Consider the following 24,096-nt stretch of genomic DNA (forward strand, 5'->3'; position numbering starts at 1 on the left):
AAACAGCGCAGCAAGTGGGCGGGAGAAGTGAGCCTAAACCCAGACGCGGAGGCGGGAATAAGCAAACGCTGGGGCTGAGCTCCAGGATCTCCAGGGAGTGCCCTCACTAGGCCGGAGGCGGGGCATGCGCGGCTGGGCGGGGCCACAAGAGGCGGGCCGGGGAGGCGGGGCTCAGGCGTCTGGCGGCCAGCTCGTGCGCCAGCTTCCAGCCTTGACTTGCTCACGTGACAGGTCCGCGAGGCCCCTCTTGCGCAGCCGTCTGAGCTAGCGAAGATGGCGGCGGAGAGGGAACCTCCTCCGCTGGGGGACGGGAAGCCCAGCGACTTTGAGGAGCAGGAGGACGGAGAAGACCTTTTCACCAGCACTGTTTCCACCCTAGAGGTGAGACCGCGTCACCGGGTGAGCGGCGTTCCACCGTGCGTCTCACCTTTTAGGTGGCTTTTCCCTGCCCTGGTTTGCCCCTCCCCACCCCCCTGCGTTTGCAAGGACCTAATGGGGAAGACACCTGTGACGGGGACCCCACCTGGAGCACCTGTCAGTGGGCTAGACTTGGCCTGGGTGGCTAGGCCTCGGCAGACCCGCCGACGGCCGGGGGTCTGACAGTATCCCCAGACGAGCAGGGACCTGACAGAGCGTCCCCGCGTCCTTTCCCTATTCTGCTGGCCGTCGTAGGTGTCACTTGCACCTCTTCTTCCAGACCAGAGAAGGTCTTGTCCGGGGGCCCAGGTAAACCTCAGCGCTCTTCCCGGCGCAGCCCCTTTGGAAAGGCGCTTGCTTTTCCCTTCCCTAGGGACGATGTGCCGCTGAGACGGGACCGCAGTCCCCTGAGCGCCGCGGACCCGGCGTCTGGAGGGAGCCCGTGGGTGCGCCTTTCCCAGTCACGGCCTTTCTCGCACTGCCGGCCCCCCTGGAAGGTGGTGCCTCTTTTCTGAATTATTAAGTAGGTAAATGCAATTGACCGGTTTTGTTGTCTTCTTTAGTCCTAGATTTTCTAAGGATCATAGTATTTGTACAGTACAAAGTTGAAGGGAGGAGTAGTCCAGGAAACTGTTGTGTGTGGGGGGTGTTTTTTAAAGTTACCAGGGGAGAAGTAAAAACAGGCCCTCACTCCCTTTTCCTCTTTTCTCGCATGGTCAGCGATCTCTGAAATTGAGAGTTCCTGTTTTTGTCAAAGGAAACACCCTCTATGAACTTAACCGTATTGGGTCTCCTGCATCCAGTTCATATTTGGTGGCTTTGCATTTGAAGAAAACACATACACCCCATTGTCCAGTTTTAAGTGTGTGTATATGTATTAAAATGTAAGCATGTTTTCCAGAGGATTGTTTGTTTACCTCAGGCTTTACTTCTTGTAATCTGCTTGTTAATAAACTTTCTCGGCTTGTTCAAGTCTGCACCAAATCAGTTGGAAATTACGTAAAATATCTGTTATCTGAAGTTAAGTTATCTGCAGCTGGGAACTTCTGGGAAACGTTTTCAGCGCTGACCACGTTCTGCTAATCGTATTTGCAGATGTTGGCTAAACCCTACCTCTCCTCAGATCACGTGCTTCCCCAGGCTGAGGACAGTGCCTTGACCATCTTTGTGTTCCTCACAAAATCGTGAACATTTGCATTTAGTAAATGTTTGCTGGGTTGTTAAAACCAGCATCTGCCAAGAATTAGTAAAAATGAACTTACAGAACAAATTGCCTTTGGGGGTTAGTATCCTTTTAGCCCTTTATACGTACTGTACAGCCACTGTATTGAAAGTTAATGTCTGTGGGATCCCAGGACCTATGTTGCCTTGAAGGACAGCGAAGGTTTTCCACTAGCAAGGTGCAGGAGAAAGTTCAGTGACCTGGTGTAAACTAGAATACTGTGAACTAATCATTCTGTTTAATTGACGTCTTTTAGAGTTGAGGAGAAGGAATTGTGATGTGTTTCCATTTGGATGGAATTTTTTAATAAGGTATTTGACTTTTTTCCAGTAAACTGTACAGAATTTGAGTATGAGTGCATTTATCTTGGTTAGTGCACTGTGAAAGTTGTAAATAAAGTTGGTTTTGATTGTTCATCTAAATCCCTTATTTCATAGACTGATTCAGGTTATTAATTATAAGGGAGTATAACTATGAGTTTAGAGTTATACTATTATAATGGACTATAACTGAGTATAAATTCAGATTTTTTTTTTTTGCGCTCTTCTATTTGGGGAATGCTAGATAACAGTATTTCTTGATGTACCAAAATATCCCTAAAGGGATGTTCTTTCAGTACTTCACTTTTCTTTTAAACAGTTCTTGTATTTCAGTGTGTAGCAAAAACCATAGGATACTTGTTTAAAATGCACATGCCTTTGCCTCATTGGAATCTGCATGTTTAATAAGTGCTCTAGGTCGGTGCTTTTCAAACTTTATACACAAGTTACTTAGGGATCTTATTGAAGTGCAAATTCTGATTCTGTAGGACTGGAATAAGCCCAGTATTCTACATTTTTAACCAACTGTCCTTAATGACATTTCTTCTGTCTGGTTTATAGACAACAGTGAGTTAGTTAGTGGCAAAATTTCTGGTGATAGTGATCCAGATCATCTGCTTTGAATAGTTATTACCTAAGAAAATAGTTATCATCTAGCTGTAAATTGAAAGTAAGAGATATAAATTAGTGATTTTCAATTTTAAAAACATAGGTTAGGATTTTTAAAATTATATTGTTCATGTGGAAACTTTTCTTTAAAGGCATTTGAAGGGGAAAAAATAATTGAAATCCATATAAGTGAAAATCAAATTGTAGGCAACTTTTATGTCATAATTGTTAAGCTTTCAGTGACTATACAATTTAGTATATGTGAACCCCATGAGTATATTTTAAACCTAATATTAAGCTCCTTTCCTTTCAAAATTAAGGACAGTCACATAAAGCTATTTCAGTAAATAAGGCATAATTAAAACCCCTAAGCATGTTTCTGTTGTGATTGTGGAACAAAGCAATGGGAGGCCAACATAGCGGGCAGAAAAGGGAATACGAAGGGGGAAAAAAACTGACAAAAGCCATTTTTTCTTTGATACCTGAGAAGCAAGGCTTTACATTGTTTAGAAGTATTCTCTTTTCCTTAAAAGATACAACCTTAAGCTTAAAAGGTGCTTACCCTAAGGAGGCATAGCGTGGTAAGACAGCACCTGAAAAATAATAAACTCAGAAAATTTATATCAAATGCCTTACTTTTTTTTTTTTTTTTTTAAACAGCTTTGTCGGTAGCCCTGACCAGTGTGGTTCAGTTGTTTAGGCATGGTTCTACAAAGCGGAAGGTCGCCAGTTCAATTCTGGTTAGGATACTTGCCAGGGTTTCCGGTTCATTTCCTGGTCAGGGTGTATACAGCCTATCAATGTTTCTCTCTCATATTGATGTTTCTTTCCCTCTCTTTCTCCTTCCCTTCTCCTCTCTCTAAATAGTAAATATAATCTTTAAAAACAGCTTTGTTGAGATATAATTCACATACCATACAATGCATCCATTCAGTATGTGCAATTTAATGGATTTTAGTACATTCACAGATATGTGCCATCATCATCATAATCTTCTTAGAACATTTTCATTACTAAAGAAAATAAACAAAAAAACCCATACCCTTAACTATTACCTCCTGCTCCGATTCCTCAAACCCCTCTGATCCCAACCTTAAGTTACCACTAACTTACTTTCTGTCTCTATAGTCTTTCCCTATTCTAGACTTTGTGTGAATGAAATCATATAATATGTGGTCTTTAGTGACTGACTTTTTTCACTGAGCACAATGTTTTCAAAGACTCCTTCATCTTTTTTATGCCTAAATAGTATTCCATTATGTGGCTGTGCCACTTTTTGTTTATCCATTTGTCAGTTGATGGACATTTGAGTTGTTTCTACATTTTGGCTCTTACAAATAATGCTGCAGTAAACATTCACAAACAAGTAGAATTATTGGGTCATAAGGTAATTCCACATTTAATCATTTGAAGAATTGCCAGAGTGGTTTATTAAAGTGGCCACATCATTTTATATTCCTACCAGCCGTGTGAGGGTAGCAGTTTGTCCATGTCCTCACTGCACTTGTTCTTACCTATTTGATTCTAGCCGTTATGATGACTATTAACTGGTTTCTTAGTATGGTTTTGATTGCATTTTCCTGATGACTAATGATGTCATACATCTTTTCACGTGCTTACTGGCCCTATGTGTGTCATCTTTGGAGAAATTTCTGTTTAGATCCTTTACTTATTTTTAACTGGGTTGTTAATCATTGAATTGTAAGAATTCTTTATATATTCTAGATACAAGTTCTTTTTTTAAAACATAACATGATTTTGCAAACATTTTCACCCATTTTGTGGGTTGTCTTTTCATTTATTTATGGTGGTCTTTGAAGCACAAAAACTTTGATCAAGTCCAATTTTTTATTTTGTTGTTCATGCTTTCAATGTCCTATATAAGAATCCCCTGCCAAATCCAAGATCATGTTTTCTTCCAAGAATTTAATAGTTTTGGCTCTTACATTTAGGTCTGTAATCTGTTTTGAGTTAATTTTTATATATGGTAAGAAGTAAAGGTCTAACCTCATTCTTTTGCATGTGGCAATCCAGTTGTCCCAGCACCATTGGTTGAAAAGACTATTCTTTCCCCATTGAATGGTCTTGGCACCCTTGTCCAAAATCAGTTGACTATAGATGTTTACACCTGATTCTTAGACTAACCTCAAATCTAAGGGTCAGCTGAAGTTAAGATGAGGACCTCAGCTCCCTGTCACATGATAGAGTTTATAGAGCATTTCAAGTGAAATTTCCAGTTTGGAGACTCAAAGGTATTAGAATTACTTTCCCATCATGTAATCCCATGCTGTAAGTACTCAGAAGATACCATACTTGGTTCACTTCAGTAAATACTTGAGTATTACTCTCTGCTACTGTTTAGGTGATAATGGGAATGCAAATATCAGCAAGATACTGTAAGTCTTTGAGGACCCAAATCTCCAGTGGAGAAGAAGGAGGCATACAGAAATCTGATATAGATGGATTGAGATTATACAACCTGGAAACACACCAGTTTTCACTGAAAATACCAGTGAAATGCGGAGATTCTAATTCTTACTGTTGTTGCCACAGAGTAGGTGAACAGTAAATGTTTTTGTTGGCTAAGAAACACTCAGTGAGGATGTAATATTTAAGGGAGTGCTTGAATAGAATGAAATTTCTAAGTGGGAGAATGGCAAGGATCACTTAAGGTTTAGTCCATATTCTAGGGAACCATGAATAATTCAGAGTTGCTAACTGTAGGATATCACAAGTTTTCTATGTGGTGAGATTGTAAAGAATTAAAATGTGTTGTGTAGGTGGGTGAAAGCTGTGTAAGCTTTGTGTGACAGTAACAAAATCATCTGGGAATATTAATATGCCAGAAGTCCGAGCGATAAATTTGGGTGGGAGTTATAATTGTTAGGTTGTTTAGATGGAAGATATTTCAATGTGAGGTTAAAGACCTCAAGAAGAAAGTGAAAATAAAAAAGGACAAAAGGAAATTGATGCAATAGCAGAGTAAAAGACACTTTAGGATTTATAATCCTTCAGGTGATTTTTAGGAGAAGAAATTATGAGTCTATTTCATTTGGAATTATAATACACCAATGAAGATAACACTAGATAGCTAGAAAATGCTGGATGAGCTAGAAAAGTGGATTTGGAGTCTGCCATAAATATATTGAATAACACTAAACCAGACTCTGCGTGGAAATATAGTCCCTGCCCTCAGTAGGAGTCAATATAATAAACAAAGCTGTGTGACCAAAAACCTGTAGTACCAGGTGATGCATGTGTAAATGAATCACACATATAGTACAGAAATACTAGAGAAGACTGGAGTGACTAAATTGCATAGAGATGATCTTTGGAACCCTGAAAGTGGGTAACATTAAGAGTAAGTAGAGATTCTAGCTTGATAAAGAGGAACTAAAGTTTAATATCTGTTGTCCCACTGCAACAGGGTGTAATTTGTTTTTCTTAATTGTGTTTTCTAATCTTAGTTGGTCTTCAACTTTAAATGTATTATTTTTAAAAAATTTTATTATGAATTACAAATGTTTCAGAGGAAAAAAACATTTTGTGTACAGGCATTTAAAGGCAGCAGCATGGAGATTTATGAAGAGGTATGACTTTCATTGACCACTTTCCCTTGAAACCATTACATTTAAGAATTTTAGAATGAATTACTTTTAGTGCCTATAAAAAATGTTATTTTGTGAAGTTGCTTGAGGCACAGATGCTGAATTCTTTTGCAGACTTTTTTCTTAAAAAGAATAAAATTCTTTATTTTTCTATTTATTGATTTTGAAGAAAGAAGTAAGCAGAGGGAGAGGAACATTGATTTGTTATTAATTTCTCCATTCATTGGTTGCTTCTTATATGTGCCCTAACTGGAGAGATCAAACCTGCAACCTTGACATACCAGAAACACTCTAACAAACCTGAGCTACCCGGTCAGAGCTAAAATTATTCTTTAATGTTAATTTTACAAATGCACATATTCCTATGAAATTGAACTCTTGTGGGTGGTCTCCCCCTGTGATGATTTTTAGTTCAGACGAAATTTACCTTAATTTAGTAAAGTTCACTAACACCTCAGTCAAGATATAGAACACTTTCATTTCCCCTATTTCCCCAAAATTCTCTCACGTAGTTAACTCCTTCCATTCCTATTCCTAGCCTCTGGCAACCACTAATTTTTTTTTCTGCCTTTAGTTTTGACTTTTCCAGAATGTCATATAAATGCAATAATCATACAGTATATTTGAAACTTCTCGAGTCTAGCTTCTGTAACTTGGCATAAAGCATCCGAGATTTATCAATGTTATTGCATATATCAATATTTCATTTATTTTGATTACTGAATTTATTGTATGTATATATCACAGTTTATTGTTGAAGGACGTTTCTGTTGTTTTCAGTTTGGGGCATTAATGAGTAAAACCAACCAATATGAACATTTATGTAGAGGCTTTTTATGAACACAGTTTCCATTTCTTTTGTGTAAATACTTAGGGTAGGATTGCTGGGTTGAATGGTTAATACATATATAACTCTGTAAGAAACTGTCTATGTTTCTCTCAGAAAGGTTCAATGGAGATAAGGTACAAGGAAGTGAAGTCATTTGCTTTTAGTCGCACGAATTACTAACGGCTGTAGTATAATATTACTCATATAGGATAGTGTTTTCAGAATTGATTATCTGTGGCTTCACAAAAAGAAATGCATGGTGCTTTGAGAAAAAAGCATATTACTGTATTTCCTGATGTGATAAAAGTTATTTTCGTATAAACTAGCCCCATGGAACCTTGGATGAAGCTGGATATGTCTATTTTAGCCTCTGGTTAGGTTTGCATTCATTTAATCTCTGAAATCTTATAATTTTATAATTTTATTTATAAAAGATTCTGAGAGACACAGAGAGAGAAGAAACTGCCAAACTCTTTTCCAGAGCAGCTATATCAGTTTGCATTCCTGTCAACAATGAATGAGAATTCTAATTGTTCCACATCCTTGTCAGCACTTGTTAGTAAAACTTTTTATTTTAAGCAGTGGTGAGCTTGAAGGTAGTTTATACTGACTCAAAAGATGATTGTTTAATTTTGAGTAATTTTGTAAACTGGTTAGTAAATACAGCCATTGTTAAAAATTAAAGTATATAAATTTATAATTACATTAAAAGCAAAGGTAATAAATATTTTAAACTTGTCACTTCCTAATTCCTTTACTACATTTTACTGTTTTCCTATGGTGTTGAAGATATATGTCTATTGTATCTATCTGTATGGAGGAAAGTACATATTTTCCAAACTTCACAGGTGAGGAGTAATCAGGCACAGTGGACATGTTTATGCCACAGAAAGCAGCCAAAGCTAAAAATCAGGGTCTTCTCTCCCTGAGACCTGGTTGCTAAACATTTACCAGCACACCACTGATTTTTTAACCATTCTAGTCAGTGTATAGTGTTTATCTCATTGTGGTTTAAATATGTGTTCTCTGATGATTAATGATGCTGAGTATCTTTTTGTGGGATGCCCCGTCCTGCCGAGCTCCTCTGGCCCCCACGACTGAGAAGTAAGTCGTCCTGGACACACACAGTCTGTTCTTCAGGTGGGAAAGGGGGTGACTTTTCCCTCTAGTGGAGAATGCCTGGGGCCCTTCTCCTGCACTGCTTTTATTGTGACCAGTATATGCAGGGGTATACAGTATGCATGCAAAGCTCATCAGTCAATGTCTAAAGGCCATAGTTATAGAAAACAGACATTATCTATAGATAAAAATTGAGGAAACACAGAAATCTGCCTCAGGTCAGGGTCTGTTAGATAAGCTGGCCCCAGAGGGGTGGTTAAGGCGTGGTTCATGATATTGGGAGTTCACTCCTGCTTTGGATTTAGATATCTGATTCCTGGCAACAGGGCTAAGCAAAACCCTCAAGGGGTATAATGTATTCTTTAGGCCTGATCTCCCATGGGAACCTTTGGGGCTAGTATCAGGTGTGCCTGCTTCCAGCATTCCTGGCGTTCAAGTTGAGACTTACAGGCCTCTTTCAAGGCCTTGCTTAAGCAGGGCTACAGTCTCCGATACTGCACAAAGTGGTCCCCAACATCTTTTCATGTATATAGTCACCCCCTGAAAATTATCTTCTTTGGTGAAGTGTTTTTTCACATCTTTTTCACATTTTACAAATTGGGTTTCCTCATTGAGTTTTGAGAATTATATATTCAAAATACAAATACCATGGCAGATATTTTTTCACCCTGTGGCTTGCCTTTTTATGCTAGTAACTGTCTTTCACAGAACAAAAGTTTGTTATGTTGGTGAAGTTCAAGTTATCCTTTCTTTTTTGATAGTACTTTATATGTCACATATGAAATCCTCTGCTAACATTAACCCAGGGTCACAAGAGCTTTGCTTATGTTTTCCTCTAGAAGTTTTATAGTTTTAGATTTTACATTTAGGACTGGGATTCATTCTGAGTTAGTTTTCATAGAAGTTGAGATTCATTATTTTTGCAGGTAGATATACAGTTGTTCCACCACCATTTGTTGAGAGGTAATCATATGGTTAAGGTTTATTTTATGACTCAGAATATGTTTTGTTATGGTAAATATTATATGTGCATTTGAAAAGAATATATAGTCTGATGTTGGGTGGAATGTTCTATAAATGTTAAATCAAGTTGGTTGATAGTATTTTGCAATACACCCAACAGCATTGTTGAATCTCAGATGCTTTATGCTAAGTTAAAGAAGCTCTTAGACTCAGAAAGTTTCTCCATTGGATTGGTTTTGCCTCTTTGTCAAAAATCAATTGAGCATATATGTGTGGGTCTATTTCTGGACTCTATACTGTGCATTGATCTATTGACTGTCCTTTTGCCAGTTTCAGGCTACCTTGATTTCTGTCACTTAGTCTTGAAGTCAGGTAGTGTGAATCCACTGACCGACCCTTCTTTTCAAAATTGTCTTGACTATTATAGTTTTTTTGCCTTGCCATATAATTTTGTAATCAATTTATTGATTTCTACCATTTATTAGTTTAGGGAGAATTAACAATAATATTGAGCCTTTAAGCCATAAGAATACTATTTTTCTCCATTTCTATGTATCTTACTTGATTTTCATCAGTGTTTATAGTTTTCTGCATACAGATCTAGCACATATTTTCTTAGTTTATACCTAAGTATTCCATGGATTTATGGTACTTTTATTACTTTTTATGTTTGCTCATTGGTGGCATATTGATCCCATTTCCTGCAACTGTGCTAAGCACTTATTAGTTAGAGTCCTTGGGATTTTTGTAGGTAGATAATCATGTTATCTGTGATTAGAGTTTGTTCCTTCCCTCCCTCCCTCTCTCCCTCCCTCCTTCTCTTCCTCCTTCCATCCCTTTCTTCCTTATGCTTTTTTAAAAATCTTGCCTTAATGCACTAGCTAAGGCCACCAGTATTATATTGAATAGAAGCGGTGAGACTGGATATCCTTTCTCCTTTCCTGGTCATAAGGGGAACATATTCATTCCTTCTTGCTTAAATACTAAGTTATCCATTAGTTGTCTTTGTGGGTGTTAAAGGAGTTCCCTTCTATTCCTAGTTTTCTGAAATTTTGTATCCATGAATGGATGTTGATTTTGGCAGGTGCTTTTTTGCATCTAATAAGGTGGTCATATAGTTTTTTCTTTAGTTTTTTTTTTTATCCTCACCCTAGGACATGGTTGCTTTATTTATTTATTTGGGAAAGGGACGGAAAAAGAGAGGGAAAGAAACATCAGTGTGAGAGAGAAACATCTATCAGTTGCTTCCTGCATGCACCCTGAGTGGAGACCTAACCCGTAGCCTAGGCATGTTCCCTGACTGGGAATTGAACCCACGACCTTTCAGTTTATGGGACAACACCCAACCAACTGAGCCACACTGGCCAGGACGAGTTTTCTTTAGTTTTTTGATAAAGTGGATTACATTGATTTTCAGTTGTTGAATAAACCCACATTCCTAGGATAAACCACACACAAAGTCATAATATGTTGTATATTATGTATACATGTATGTATATGTGTGTGTGTGTATACATACACACACACACACACCTGGATTCAGTTTGCTATTTTTTTATTTAGGCTCTTGCATCCATGGTCGTGACAGATATTTGTGCTGTTTTCTCTTGCTTGTAATGTGTTTGCTTGACATTGGTATCACTAGTGCTGGCCTCATTAAATGAATTGAGTTGTTTTATTCCTCTTATATATTCTTGAAGTAAATTAGTTTTATGTCTTCTTTAAATGATAGAGCTCACTAGAGGAGTCATCTTAACATGTACTTTTGTTTGTTGGAAGACTTTTGATTATAAATTCAGTACCTTTAATAGATAGAGGACTTCTTGGTGAATTTTGATGTAGTATGTGTCTTTCAAGGAATTTGTCCATTAAAAATTGAGAAATTTGGGGGCATAGATTTTTTCATAATACTCCCTTACTATGTCTCAGGGGTCTGTGGGTGATTCCTGTCCCTTGTCATTACTGGTATTGATAATCTATGTCTTTGCTTGCTTCTTTATTTATTCATTTATTTTAATCTTGGGAAAGGTTTGTCATTTTATTGGGATCTTTTCAAAGAGTCCGATTTTTTATTTGAGACCATTTTTTTACCACTTTAGTTACATGTCAGAAATTTTGATATTTTTCTTTTCATTCAGTTTAAACTATTTTCTAGTTTCCCTTGTGACTTCCCGTTTGACATATGGTTTAGTCAGAAGTGTATTAACTTTCAAATTGGGAGGGCTTTCTAGGTCACTTTCTGTTACTGATTTTCAGTTTAATTTGATTATGATCATTGTTTTATGATTTCAGTTCTTTTAAATTCATTAAGGCTTGTCTTATGACCCAAAATGTGGTTATTATGGCGCACATTCTTTGTACACTTGAAAAGAATGTGTATAGTGTGATGTGATTGGTGGAGTTTTCTCTAACTGTTAAGTTAGTTGATAGGATTTTACAGTTCTCCTCTATTTTTTCTTATCATCTGTTCTGTCATTTACTGAGAGAAGAGTATTAAAGTCTTCAAGTAAAATTATAGATTTTAATGTTTTCCTTTTTCTTTTAGTTCAGTTTTAACTTCATGTATATTGAAGCTCTGTTGTTAGATACATAGACATGTAGCATTATTACAGTTTTTTGGTAAATTGATCCTTTTATCATGTGATGCCCCTTGTTATTGTTGATAATACTCCTTATTCTGAAGTCTGCTTTACCTGATGTCAAATGTAGCACTCCCGCTCTTATCTGTGTCTGTAAAGTAGGTTATTTGTAGGCAGCATATTCTTATGTATTGTTATTTTTATATCCAGTCTGGCCACATCTAATTGGTATGTTTAGACTGTTTACATTTACTGTAATTATTGGTGCAGTTGGACTAGATCTACCACTTTATTTGTATACTGTTTTTCTAGTTTCCCTTTTTCTCCCTTCTTTTGTATTACTTTATTGTTTGTTCGTATTCCTTTTTAATGTATCTACTAGATATTTCACTTTATCTCCCTTGCCAATCTATAAATATATATATTTTTAAAGTTATTATTTTAGGCATTACAAATATATAGCTAACCATTTATAGTCCAATTACAGTTAATATTGTATTTCTACAAATAAAATGCTGAGCCTTATAGTGATATAGGTCCATTTACGTCCCTTCTTTTATGTTATAGTTTGCAGCATTACTAGTAATAGCCACGTATGGAATCAACCTGTATGCCTATCAATAGACGAATGGATGAAGAAGATGTAATAACACACACACACACACACACACACAGGAATATTATTCAGCAATAAAAAAGAATGAAATGTTTTTATTTATGACATCATGGATGGACCTAAAGAGTAATTTTGCTAAGTGAAATAAGTCAGACAGAGAAAGACAAATACTGTATGGTCTCACTTATATGTGGAATCTAAAAAAAACAATGAGTGAATAACGGAACAAAATTGAACAAGCTGATGGTTGCCAAAGGAGAGGGGGTGGTAGTATGAGAATTAAAAGAAGCAGAAACAAAAAATCTCTCAGCTGAATTGTGATTATGGTAAATGTAAATGGTTCCAGATAGTCCCCAAATCCTGTATCTCCTGAAGTGGTCTTCTTAAACATCACAAATATATCTCAAAGTTATATGCCTGTCATGTATTATGTCAAAAGTGACATCAATGGGGGAGTAAAAATAAAACCCCAAGAGAACATCTACTATTCTGGCCAGCAGAACCAAAAAAGGAAAACCCAATAGTCTAAAGAATAGGTAACAGAAATTCTTATTAGTATTTTTCTCTGCCTTCTTGTTACTGCTTTTCTGCAAGGGTGACCCAAGCTAAGCAAAAGTGTTTGACAGTGCAGGCAGTTAAAAGTCTGAAAGAAGCCCATGTTTCTGGGAAATAGCCTTAGAAGAAAGAAAAGTGTCTCTTTTTCCAAGCAAAGACCAGGTTTGTTTACTGTCTAGTATAATAAAGATGATGTCTCCTCTGGAGCAAAGAATAGGCAGATTTATTGCCTATTATAAATGACTTGGGTTCTCTAAGCTCAGGTTTCTCAGCAGTGATACAACCAAAGCAGTGCAGTACCAGCCTGGGCCCCTCCATCTTGCCACCCTGGCAAGTGGCCACCCTGGCAAGTGAAGGGCAAGGGAAAGTGTCACAAACATGACACCCATGCTGCTTGCTGTGCTTCGTAATAAGTTCTTTATCATGTCTTCTTCCAGCAACCATAAAGCGAGTTTTTTTACTAGCTTACAAGAAGGGTGCAATTTTAGGCCCTTTATAGTTCTTAAGATAAAAGTCAGTGAACTTGAAGATAAATCATTAGGAAATATCCATTTTGAATAACAGAGGCAGAAAAATTGAAGAAAAAGAAAAGAACAGAATTTAGAGACCTGTAAGGCAATATAAAACATTTTAACATTCATGTTATTGGCGTCCTAGAAGGAGAGTAGTACAGAAAAATATTTCAAGACATGATGGCTAAAAACTTCCCAAATTTAGTGAAAGACATAAATTTTGATTGAGGAACAAGCGAAAGCTAAACAGGACAACTTCAGAGAGTACCAGTCACAGCCACATCATAAAAAAAGACTGAAAAACAAAGATTAAAAATTAAGAAACTTAAAGCAGCTAAAGAAAAATAAATTATATTTAGGAAAACAGAAGGGTTGTATATTTCTCACCAGAAATCAGAATTAGTGTTTTGGGATTTTTTTGGATGGAATACCCAGAAGTGGAATTGCTGGGTCATGTGACAGATCTATGAGTACTTTTAATTTTTTGAGGATTCTCCATACTGTTGTCCATAGTTGCTTCACAAATTTACAATCCCATGGACAATTCACAAGGGTTCCCTTTTCTCCACATCCTCACCAGCACTTTTTATTGGTTGATTTATTCTGACAGGTGTGAGGTGACATCGCATTGTGGTATTAATTTGTCATTCCATTAGTGATGTTGAATATCTTTTCATGTCTGTTGGTCAGCTGTATGTCCTCTTGGGAGAAATGTCTGTCTCGGTCCTCTGCTCATTTTTTTTGTACTTTTTGCGGGGTGGGTTGTTTTTTTTTTGGTGTTAATGTTGTGCGAGTTCCTTATATATTTTAGATATTAACCCTTTATTGGATATGTCATCTGTGGATCTTTTCTCCTGTTCAGTAGGTTGTCTTTTTGTTTTGTTGATGATTTCTTTCACTGTGCAAAAACTTTTTAGTTTGATGTAGTCCCATTTGTTTATTTTTTCTTTTGATTCCTTTGCTTGAGGAAATATATCCAAAAAGATACTACCAAGAATTGTGTCAGAGTTTACTGCCAGTGTTTTCTCTTAGGAGTTTTATGGTCTCAGGTCTAACATTTAAATCTTTAATCCATTTTGAGTTTATTTTTATGTATGGTGTAAGAAAGTGGTCTCATTTTGTTGTTGTTTTTATATTGGGTTGGCCAAAAAGTCCATTTAGTTTTTTCTGTAAAAGACATTTTTCATTTTCACCAGTAACTTTATTGATTTGGATATTTGAGTATGTTGGCTACCTCCCATGTGGTATAATGTTGATCATTCTCAATTCATGCCTTGATTGATTGCTATCAACTGGTGTACCTACCCAACCATGGAGCATGGTCCAGCGAGAAATCTCCAGCACAAAACTTCAAAAACCACTTTTAACACGTTCCATCAGTCACTACACCTTCTCCAACACTGCACAAATCCTTTTTGCATTTCATTCGTGTTTTTACCTTTCTTGAAATAATAAAGCATACTATGCTGAAAATGCTGCTTATTTTCTTCCATCTTTAATATTAAAATGACAACCCCAAAATTCGCCAATTTTGATAACTTTTTTTTGAGTGCACATTGATATGACAGCTGTCACAATAGTGTCTAACAAACTGTTGAATGAAGTTAAAGACAACTAAGCGTTACTAGAACCATCTTAGGGAAAAAACTAAATGAATTTGTTGACCAGCCCTATGTGTGTGGGTATCCAGTTTTGCCACCACCACTTATTGAAGAGGCTGTCTTTACCCTATATATGTCCTTGCCTCCTTTGTTATAGATAATTGACTATATAAGTGAGGATTATTTCTGGGATTTCTACTCTATTTCATTAATCTATGTGTATCTATCTTTTTATGCCAGTATCATACTGTAGCTTTGTAGTATAGTTTGATGTCAAGGAGGATGGTACCTCCCACTTTGTTCTCTCTCATGATTTCTTTAGCTATTCAGGTTCTTTCGTGGTTCCATATAAATTTGAGGATTAGTAGTTTTAATTCTGAGAGGAATGCCATTGATATTTTAATAGGGATTGCATTGAATCTGTATATTGCTTTAGGTAGTAAGGACATTTTAATAATAGTTCTTCCAATCCATGAGCAAAGTGTATCTTCCACTTATTTGTATCTTGTTCAGTTTCTTTCTTCAGTGTCTTACAGTTTTCAGAGTACAGGTGTTTCACTTCTTCGGTTAAATTTATTCCAAGGTATTTCATACTGTGTGGTGCAATTGTAAATTGGATTGTTTTCATAATTTCTTTTTCTGATTGTTCATTATTGGTGTATAGAAACACTACAGATTTCTATGTATTTTATGTCTGCAACTTTACTGAGGTCATTTATTCTAATAGTTTTTTGGAGTCTAGGGTGTTCTGTATATACCATCGTGTCATCTACAAATAATGAGAGTTTTACTTCTTTCTTGCCAATTTGAATGCCTTTTATTTCTTTGTCTTGTCTGAGTACTGTGGCTAGGACTTGATACCATGTTGAATAGAAGTGGTGTTTAGTGGGCATCTTTGTCTTGTTCCCCATGTTAGAGGAAGGTGTTCCGCTTTTCACTATTGCGTATGATATTAGCTGTGGGTTTGTCATAAATGGACTTTATTACGTGTAGATATATTCCTTCTATACCAACTTTGTTGAGAGTTTATGTCATAAAAAGATGTTGAATTTTGTCGTGCTTTTTCTATATCAGTTGAGATGATCATATGGTTCTTATTCTTTGTTTGTTAATGTGATGTATTGCATTAATGATTTACAGATATTGGACCTTCCTTGCACCCCTGAGATGAATCCCACTTATTTATAGTATATAATCTATGTAATGTTACTGATTTAAGTTTGTTAATATTGTTGAGAATTTTTGCATCTATGTTCACCAAGTGTATTGGCCTGTAATTTTCTTTTTTTTGTAAGGTTTTTATTTAGTTTTGGTGTCAAGGTGAAGCTGGCTTCACAGAATGAGTTTGTAAGCATTCCTTTACAATTTTTTTTTCATCCTCACCTGAGGACCTTTTGTTTTAATTGCTTTTAGAGAGGGAGGGAGAGAAAGAAACATCGATGCAGGAAAGAAGTATCAATTAGTTGCCTCCCATTGGGGATTGTGTGCCTGGATTGGGATCAAACCTGCAACCTAGGTATACTCCTCGACTGGGAACCCGAAGTCTTTTGGTTAGGGGATAACGTTCCAGCTAACTGAGCCACACTGGCCAGGATTGCAAATTTTTGAAATAGTTTTAAGAAGGATGGGCATTAGTTCTTCGAATGTTTGGTAGATTTCACTTGTGAAGGCATCTGGTCCCGAAGTTTTATTTGTTGTGCATTTTCAATTTCATTGCTAGTAATTGGTCTGTTTAGGTTTAGTATTTCTTCCTGGTTCAGTCATATACTTCTAGAAATTTATCCAACTCTTTTAGATTATTGAATTTATTGTTCATAGTATTCTTTACTGATGTTTTGTATTTCTGTGGTATTGGTTGTAAATGCTCTTCCCTTCATTTACAATTATATGTATTTTGGGGACTATTTTTTCCTCGATGAATTTTACTAAAGGTTTATTTTATTTGTCTTTTCAAAGAACTAGCTCTTAGTTTTATTGATCTTTTCTATTATTTTTTAAATTTCTACTTTGTTTATTTCTGTTTTGATCTTTACTATTTCCTTCTGTTTACTTTGGGTTTTGTTTGTTCTTTTGCTATAAACTTCCCTTAGAACTAACTGCTTTTGCTGCATCCCATAACTTCTGAAAAGTTGTGTTTTCATTTTTGTTTCAAGATAGTTTTTAAAAATTTTGTTTGATTTTTTTCTCTTTGATCCATTGGTTGTTTAATAGCATGCTGTTTAGTCTCCACATACAGAGTGGGCAAAAGTAGATTTACAGTTCTTTGTATGGAAAATAATACAGTAACCAGTAAGTAATAATATAAGAGTAAACTGTGTTTTGCATACTTATAACTGTAAACCTATTTTTGCCCCACCCTGCATTTGTGTTTTTTTCCAGTTTTCTTCCTGTAATTGATTTCTAGTTTCATGCCATTGTGTTTGGAAAATATGCTTAATATGATTTGTCTTCTTGAATTTATTGAAGCTTGTTTTGTTCTATGTGTACTTGAAAAAATGTGTATCCTGCAGTTTTAGGATTAAATGTTAAGTCAGTCTTGTCTAATGTGATATTTAAGGCCATTATTTCCTAATTAATTTTCTCTCTGAATGATCTGTCCATTGATGTGTGGTATTAAAATCCCCTACTATTATTGTATTACTGCGGATTCCTTCCTTTTTGTCTATTAATAATTGCTTTATATATTTCCTATGGGGGTTTTATTAGATGCTAGCAGTCTCATCACTGCAGCTGTCATGTGGTTAGCAACTACTTCTGACTTCAGGGCAGGGGCAGGAGAGACAATGTGGGGGAAAGGGGAGAATTTTTCCTCTACATTCTGGAAGTTGCAGGGGACTTGATGTTATAGCACAAACACCTACTGTAGTTCTCAGTTGGCACCATCCTCAGGAAAAACTAGAAGAGAAAAGAAGAAAATTGTAAAATTCACCCTCATAAGGATAATATTTCATATTTTGGGCTCTGTCTCCAGTCTCCCTGCTATTACTTACTTTCAGGGTTTTTTTTTTTTTTTTTGTATTCTGTCTAGAGCTGTTAGTGTTAATCAGTGGGAGAAACAGGCTCTAGAGGGCTTCATTAATCTTGGTTGGAATCTTAAGCACTACTATTTTTTTATTTAAAAAAATGTTTGTTGAATTTATTGGGATGACATTGGTTAATAAAATTACGTAGGTTTCAAGTACACAATTCTGTAATACATCATCTATATATCGTATTGTGTGTTCATCACTCAAAGTCAAGTCTCCTTCATCACCATTCCCTTTACCCTCTTTTACCTCCCCCCATCCCCCTTTCCCTCTGATAATCACCATAGTGTTGTAACACTACTCTTTAATTGAAGAGATATTAGCAACAACCCTGGAACTTTTTATAAAAATAATCTCTGGTGTACTGCTAGGTGACAGTGTAGGGGAAGAAAAGAGCATACATTTATGAAAAAGTGCTAACATCTCCTCAATTGCATTTTATCTTGCACAGCTACATAGTTCTGATCATCCAGACCCTGTGCTCCAGGCAAAGAAGCCACCAGTGTTCCCTTCTACCATCACTTCTTCATTCAGTGGCCACTGCCTCCATACTGCTTTCTGTCCAGTGGAGAACAGCTCTTGTACTCACTAGTAAACTGAAAGGGGCTCAGAGATTCAGGGGCAGAGTCCAGGCAGCCTTTAGTGAGTGACTACTCCTTGGTCAATCTCTGAGCAATGAGGCAGGGTACTCCAAGCTGCTGGTGGATGGACACCCAAAGAAAGTACATGCCTCATAGCCTCCCCATTGTTGGGTGACTATGTTCCATCATTCCCAGCCTGTCCTCCACCCCTCAGCTTTGAACTATGAGATGAGGGATTCTTTTTCTTTACACTAATACATGCTAGTTTCTCTTTTTTTGATTCTGGTGTCAGAGAACTGTGAAAACCTAAGGTATTAGCTAATATGAGCATTCAATTATGATAAGAATACATTACAGATTGTAATTAGTCTATATATTATGCTATATTATGTGGTACAATTTTTACTTTGAACAGTCATATCTATTTCAAAGGATTTAAGAGGGAAAAAGTACAGCAAGTCTTCAGATAACATCATTTTGTTCTACATCATTTGGTTATGATGTTAGTGAGAAAAAAAATCGATTCCCAGCTGGGGCCTCTGCCTGTGTGGGTTTTCTCCTCCATTCCAAAGATGTGCACGTAGGTTAATTGGCACATCTACAGTGTCCCAGTCTGAATGAGTGTGGTGGTGTGTGTGAGTTCACCCTGCAATAGAAAGGCTTGCGATAGAACCCTTGAAGAAGGGTTGGTGTCAGGGTAGTTCCCATGTTGAGCCTTGAGCTGCTGGGACTGACCATGCCACCCACAGTCCTGCTCTGGAGTAAGTGAGTTGAAAAATCAATATCCTGTTTTTAAAATTAATTTTTCATATATATGTATATATATATATACACATATATATGTAGTTTACTTCAGTGTTTAATATTAGAAGTATTTTGAGTCTTTACTTGGAAGTTTGGTGATACTTTCGTGGCCAGAAATTTGCTGTAGGAATTTAACTCTTGTTTTATCAATTAGCTTTTGGTAAATTTGATTTCATTATATGTTGCTTCACTTAAAGTTGCAGTTTCCAAACTTACTGATTACATTAAGTGAGGGCTCAGTGTAATCTCTTTTAATTATTTAGATATTTATCATTTCTGTTTTTCCTTCATCCAGTGTTCCATCTTGTAATATTTTTCTTTAGCATAAAGAACTTTCTTTAGCATTTTTAGAGAGATCTGTTGATGATAAATTCTCTTATTTGTACAATATTTCACATGAAACTTTATTTCACCTTTATTCTTGAATGATATTTTTGCTGTTTATAGATTTCTGAGTTGACAGTTTTTTCTATCAGGACTTTAATAGTTTTTTTTCAGGACTTTGAAAGTTGTTCTGCTGGTTTCTAGCCTTTGTGATTTCTGGTGGGAAATCTCCAATCATTTGCATTTGTGTCCCCCCTGTAAAAATATGTTGGGTTTCTTTTTCTTGTAGATACTTTTATTTTTCCCTGTATCTTTTATTTTCAGCAGGTTGATAATGATATATGTAGGCATATTTTTCTGTGGTTTTGTCCTCTTTGGAGTTTGATGAACTTCTTGAATCGGTAAATTCCTTCACCAAATTGAGGGTTTTTCCCTAATATTTCCATAAATATTTATTTCCATGAATATTTCTGTAACAATTTTTCATGTCTTCTTGTACTCCAGTGACATGACTATGAGACTCTTTGATATTATCCTACAGGCCCCTGAGACTTTGTTCATTTTTTTTGAAACCTTGTTTTCATTGTTATTCAGATTTTTTTTATCGTCTTCATTTTGTTATTGAACCCTTGCTGAAAATTTTTAATTTCAGATTTCTTTTTCAGTTCTGAAAATTTTATTTGGTTATTTTTTTTGTAGCTTCTGTTTCTTTTCCGAGAACCTCTGTCTTTTCATTTCAAATGTTTTTACCTTTACCTAATGGAGCACAGTCAGAAAAGCTTTTAAAAGTTGTTTTAACTAATACTTCCAACATCTGGGATATCCTGAGGTTGGCACCTGTTGATCGCCTTTTCCCTTGAGATTTGATTACAAATCCATTTATGTTAGCATGCTAATATAGCAGTGAATTGAGTTTGCTGTTTTTAATATTGCATGTAACTTCTTAAAATTTTGCTGTATTGTTTCTCCCAAGATTAATTAATTTCTTTTACTCTAAAAGTCAATATCAAGCAATGTTGAGAAATACAAATGGAAATAAAGTTAGGTGACTTTGGATTTGGAAATTATAAATAATGAAATGGATAGGTTAAAAAAGAATATGTTAGCATTTATCTGATGCACTTAGGTGTACAAAAAAAAGTTGTACAAGGGAATTTATTATATAACCACAGACAAGTTAGTGTGCAGGCAGAACTAGAATTCAGAGCTCCTGATTCCTGGGAAATTTTGAAATTTTACATGTAGAAACTTGTGTTTAAAAGGAAGTTGAGTATACGAGTTATATTTGGTACCTTAGTGCCTGCATCTTATTCAATACAACTGTATCTTAGTTTATGAGAGGACAAAGAAAGGGAGCGGAAAACATTTATTTTTAGTGAATGTTGTCACGAAGCTGGATATTATGTATAGCTTCCTACTTTTCATATATCATGTGATAATATAAACATAATTCTGTGTTAGTAAATGCCACTCTCCTATATGTTTTAGATAATAGAGTTTATTTTTTAGAGGAGTTTTAAGTTCACAGCAAAGTTGAGTGGAAGGTACAGAGCTTTTCCATATACTGCCTCTACAGATGCATTATTCCTGATTATCAACATCCTGCACTGGAGGGGCACATTTGTTACAATTTGATGAAACTACAGTAACACGTCATAATTACCCAAAGTCTGTTGTGCACATTAGGGTTCATTCTTGTACATTCTGTGGGTTTAGACATATATATTGACAGTTACCCACCATTATAGTATCATACGGAATAGTTTCACTGTCCTTAAAAATCCTCTGTGCTTTACCTATTCATTCCTATCCCCCCCAACCCAGTGATCTTTTTACTGTCTCCATAGTTTTGTTTTTTCCAAAATGTCTTATAGTTGGAATCACACAATATGCAGTGTTTTCAGGCTGACTTTATTCACTTAATGATAGGCATTTAAATTTCCTTTTTGCTTTTTCATGGCTAGATAACTCATTTCTTTTTAGTGCTGAATAATATTTCACTGCCTGACTGTACTATAAGTTACCCATTCGCCCACTTACTGAAGGACCTCTTGGTTGCTTCCAAGTTTTGGCAGATATGAATAAAGCAGCTGTAAGCATCATGTACAGGGTTTTTGTACAGACATAAGTTTTCAATTCCCCTGAATAATTACAAAGTATGATTGCTGGACTATATGATAAGAGTATGTTTAGTTTTATATGAAACTGCTAAACTGTCTTCCAAAGTGGCTATATTATTTTGCATTCCCACAAGTGATTGAAAGTTCCTGTTACTCCATATTCTTGCCAGCATTTGGTGGCCATTCTAATGGGAGTATAGAATATACCACAATGAGATATAGTGGTGTCTCATAGTTGTTTTAAATTGCATTTTTCTGAGGACATAGATGTGGGCATCTTTTTATGTGGTTATTTCCATGTGTGTATGTTTGATGAGGTGACTGCTAAGATCTTTGGCCCATTTTTTGATCGGGCTGTTCATTTTCTTATTGCTGAGTTTTAAGAGTTCTTTGTATATTTTGGGTAACAGTCTTTTGTCAGATGTGTCCTTTGTGGATATTTTCTCCAAGTCTATGGTTTATTTTTTTCATTGTCTTGACAATATCTTTTGCAGAGCAGGATTTTTAATTTCAATGAAGCCTGTCTTATCAGTTCTTTATTTCATGGATTGTGCCCTTGTTGTTGTATGTAAACACTCATTGCCAAACTGAAGGTCATCTAGATTTTCTCCTGTGTTATCTTCTAAGAATTTTGTACTTTTGTTATTTACATGTAGTCTGATCCATTTTGAGTTGATTTACATAAAGAGGATAAAATCTTTGTCCAGGTTCATGTTTTTACATGTGGATGTACAGTTGTTCCAGCACTATTTGTTAAAGAGATACTTTTTTTCCTCCATTGTATTGCCTTTGCTCCTTTGTCAAAGGTTAAGTTAGCTATATTTATGTGGGTCTATTTGGGGGCTCTCTATTCTGTTCCATCTATTTATTCTTTCACTAATACCCGTATTAGTGAAAGAAGCTAGTCTGAAAAGGCATAGAGGAGACTTAAATACACATTACTATGTGAAAGAATCCAGTCTAATTACAGTGGCTTTATAGTTAAGTCTTGAAGTCAGTAGCTTTAGTCTTCCAGCTTCCAGTCTTGTTCTTCTCCTTCAATATTGTGTTGGCTATTCTGGAACTTTTGCCTCTCCATATAAACTTTAGTATAACTTTGTCAATATCCTCAAAATTACTTGCTGGGATTTTGATTGGTATTGCATTAGCTCTGGAGATCAAGTTAGGAAGAATTGACATCTTGACAATATTGAGCCTTCCTATGCATGAACATGGAATATTTCTCCATTTATTTAGCTTTTCTTTGATTTTATTCATCAGAGTTTTATAGTTTCCCTCATTTAAATTTAACCATAAGTATTTCACTTTAGGGATGCTAATGTAAATGGTATTGTGTTCTTAATTTCAAGTTCTGTTTGTTTATTGATGGTATATAGGAAAGTGATTAATGTTTTTGTGTATTAACTTGTATTATGCAACTTTGCTTATTAGTTCTGGAGGGTTTTTTTGTCAGTTTTTTTGGATTTTCTACTTGGACGATTATGTCATCTGTGAACAAAGAGTTTTATTCTTCCTTCTCAATCTGTATACATTTAGCTCCTTTCTCATCCTACCACTTTAGGTAGGACTTCCAGTACAGTGTTGAAAAGCAGTAGTAAGTGGGACATCCTTCCCTTGTTTCTGATCTTAGTGGGAAAGCTTCAATTTCCTCATCATTAAGTAGAATGTTAGCTTTTTGTAGCTATTCTTTCTCAGAAAATTGAGGAAGTTCTCCTGTCTTTTCAGTTAACTGAGAATTTCTGTTGTGAATGAGTGTTGGAGCCATTCTGCTACATTTTTATGTAGATGTGCTGTAGGCTATTTCAAAATTTTCTGTATTATAGACAACCTGATTGACAAACTTCTGGCCAATTCTTAGGCATATTCATACTTATTTTCTTAGAATTTATTTAACAAGAGTTACTGAGTGTTTGCTGTCAGCAACTGAATAAAAATTATTAAATAACAAAAGATACACATATTTTCCTTTCATTACAGAGTGTGTAGTCTATGAACAGATGATAATTATACTGTAATGTGGTAAGAGCACTGATGACGGAAGAAGTAGACAGTCTTGGGAAGCATATAGGCCAGGCCAGTCACCTACCCAGACTCAGCTAGAGGTGAGGTTGAGGTTGTCAGAACATCTTTCAGAAGTAATGTGTAAGCTTATTTGTTTTTAAATTACTTCGATTGAAAATGTTTAGGTAAATATAAGCCCACCTTTGTGAGAGTTCGGGTGAATGAGCTCCTCAGAGAAAAGAAAGCCTGTCCCTTAAATTTTCCCATAAAGAATTGATGTTTTAAAGCTA

The 24,096-nt window shown here is 36.0% G+C and overlaps 1 protein-coding gene across 2 annotated transcripts in view; it reads left to right on the forward strand.

The window, feature by feature from the left end:
• The first annotated feature begins 208 nt into the window (after positions 1-208).
• SNX2 (sorting nexin 2) overlaps positions 209-24,096 on the forward strand; it is a 59,102-nt gene continuing 35,214 nt past the window's right edge. The window contains exon 1 of one of the 2 annotated variants that reach the window (XR_008425095.2): positions 209-399. Coding sequence is in view for 1 of the 2 variants with exons in the window: in XM_024571347.4 (XP_024427115.1) it covers positions 274-381 (108 nt within the window). In the remaining variant the exon portion in view is untranslated. The remainder of the gene's footprint in view (positions 400-24,096) is intronic. The other variant, XM_024571347.4, reaches the window with a different exon arrangement.

Source organism: Desmodus rotundus, chromosome 1 (assembly GCF_022682495.2).
Source record: "Desmodus rotundus isolate HL8 chromosome 1, HLdesRot8A.1, whole genome shotgun sequence".
Classification (NCBI taxonomy): domain Eukaryota; kingdom Metazoa; phylum Chordata; class Mammalia; order Chiroptera; family Phyllostomidae; genus Desmodus; species Desmodus rotundus.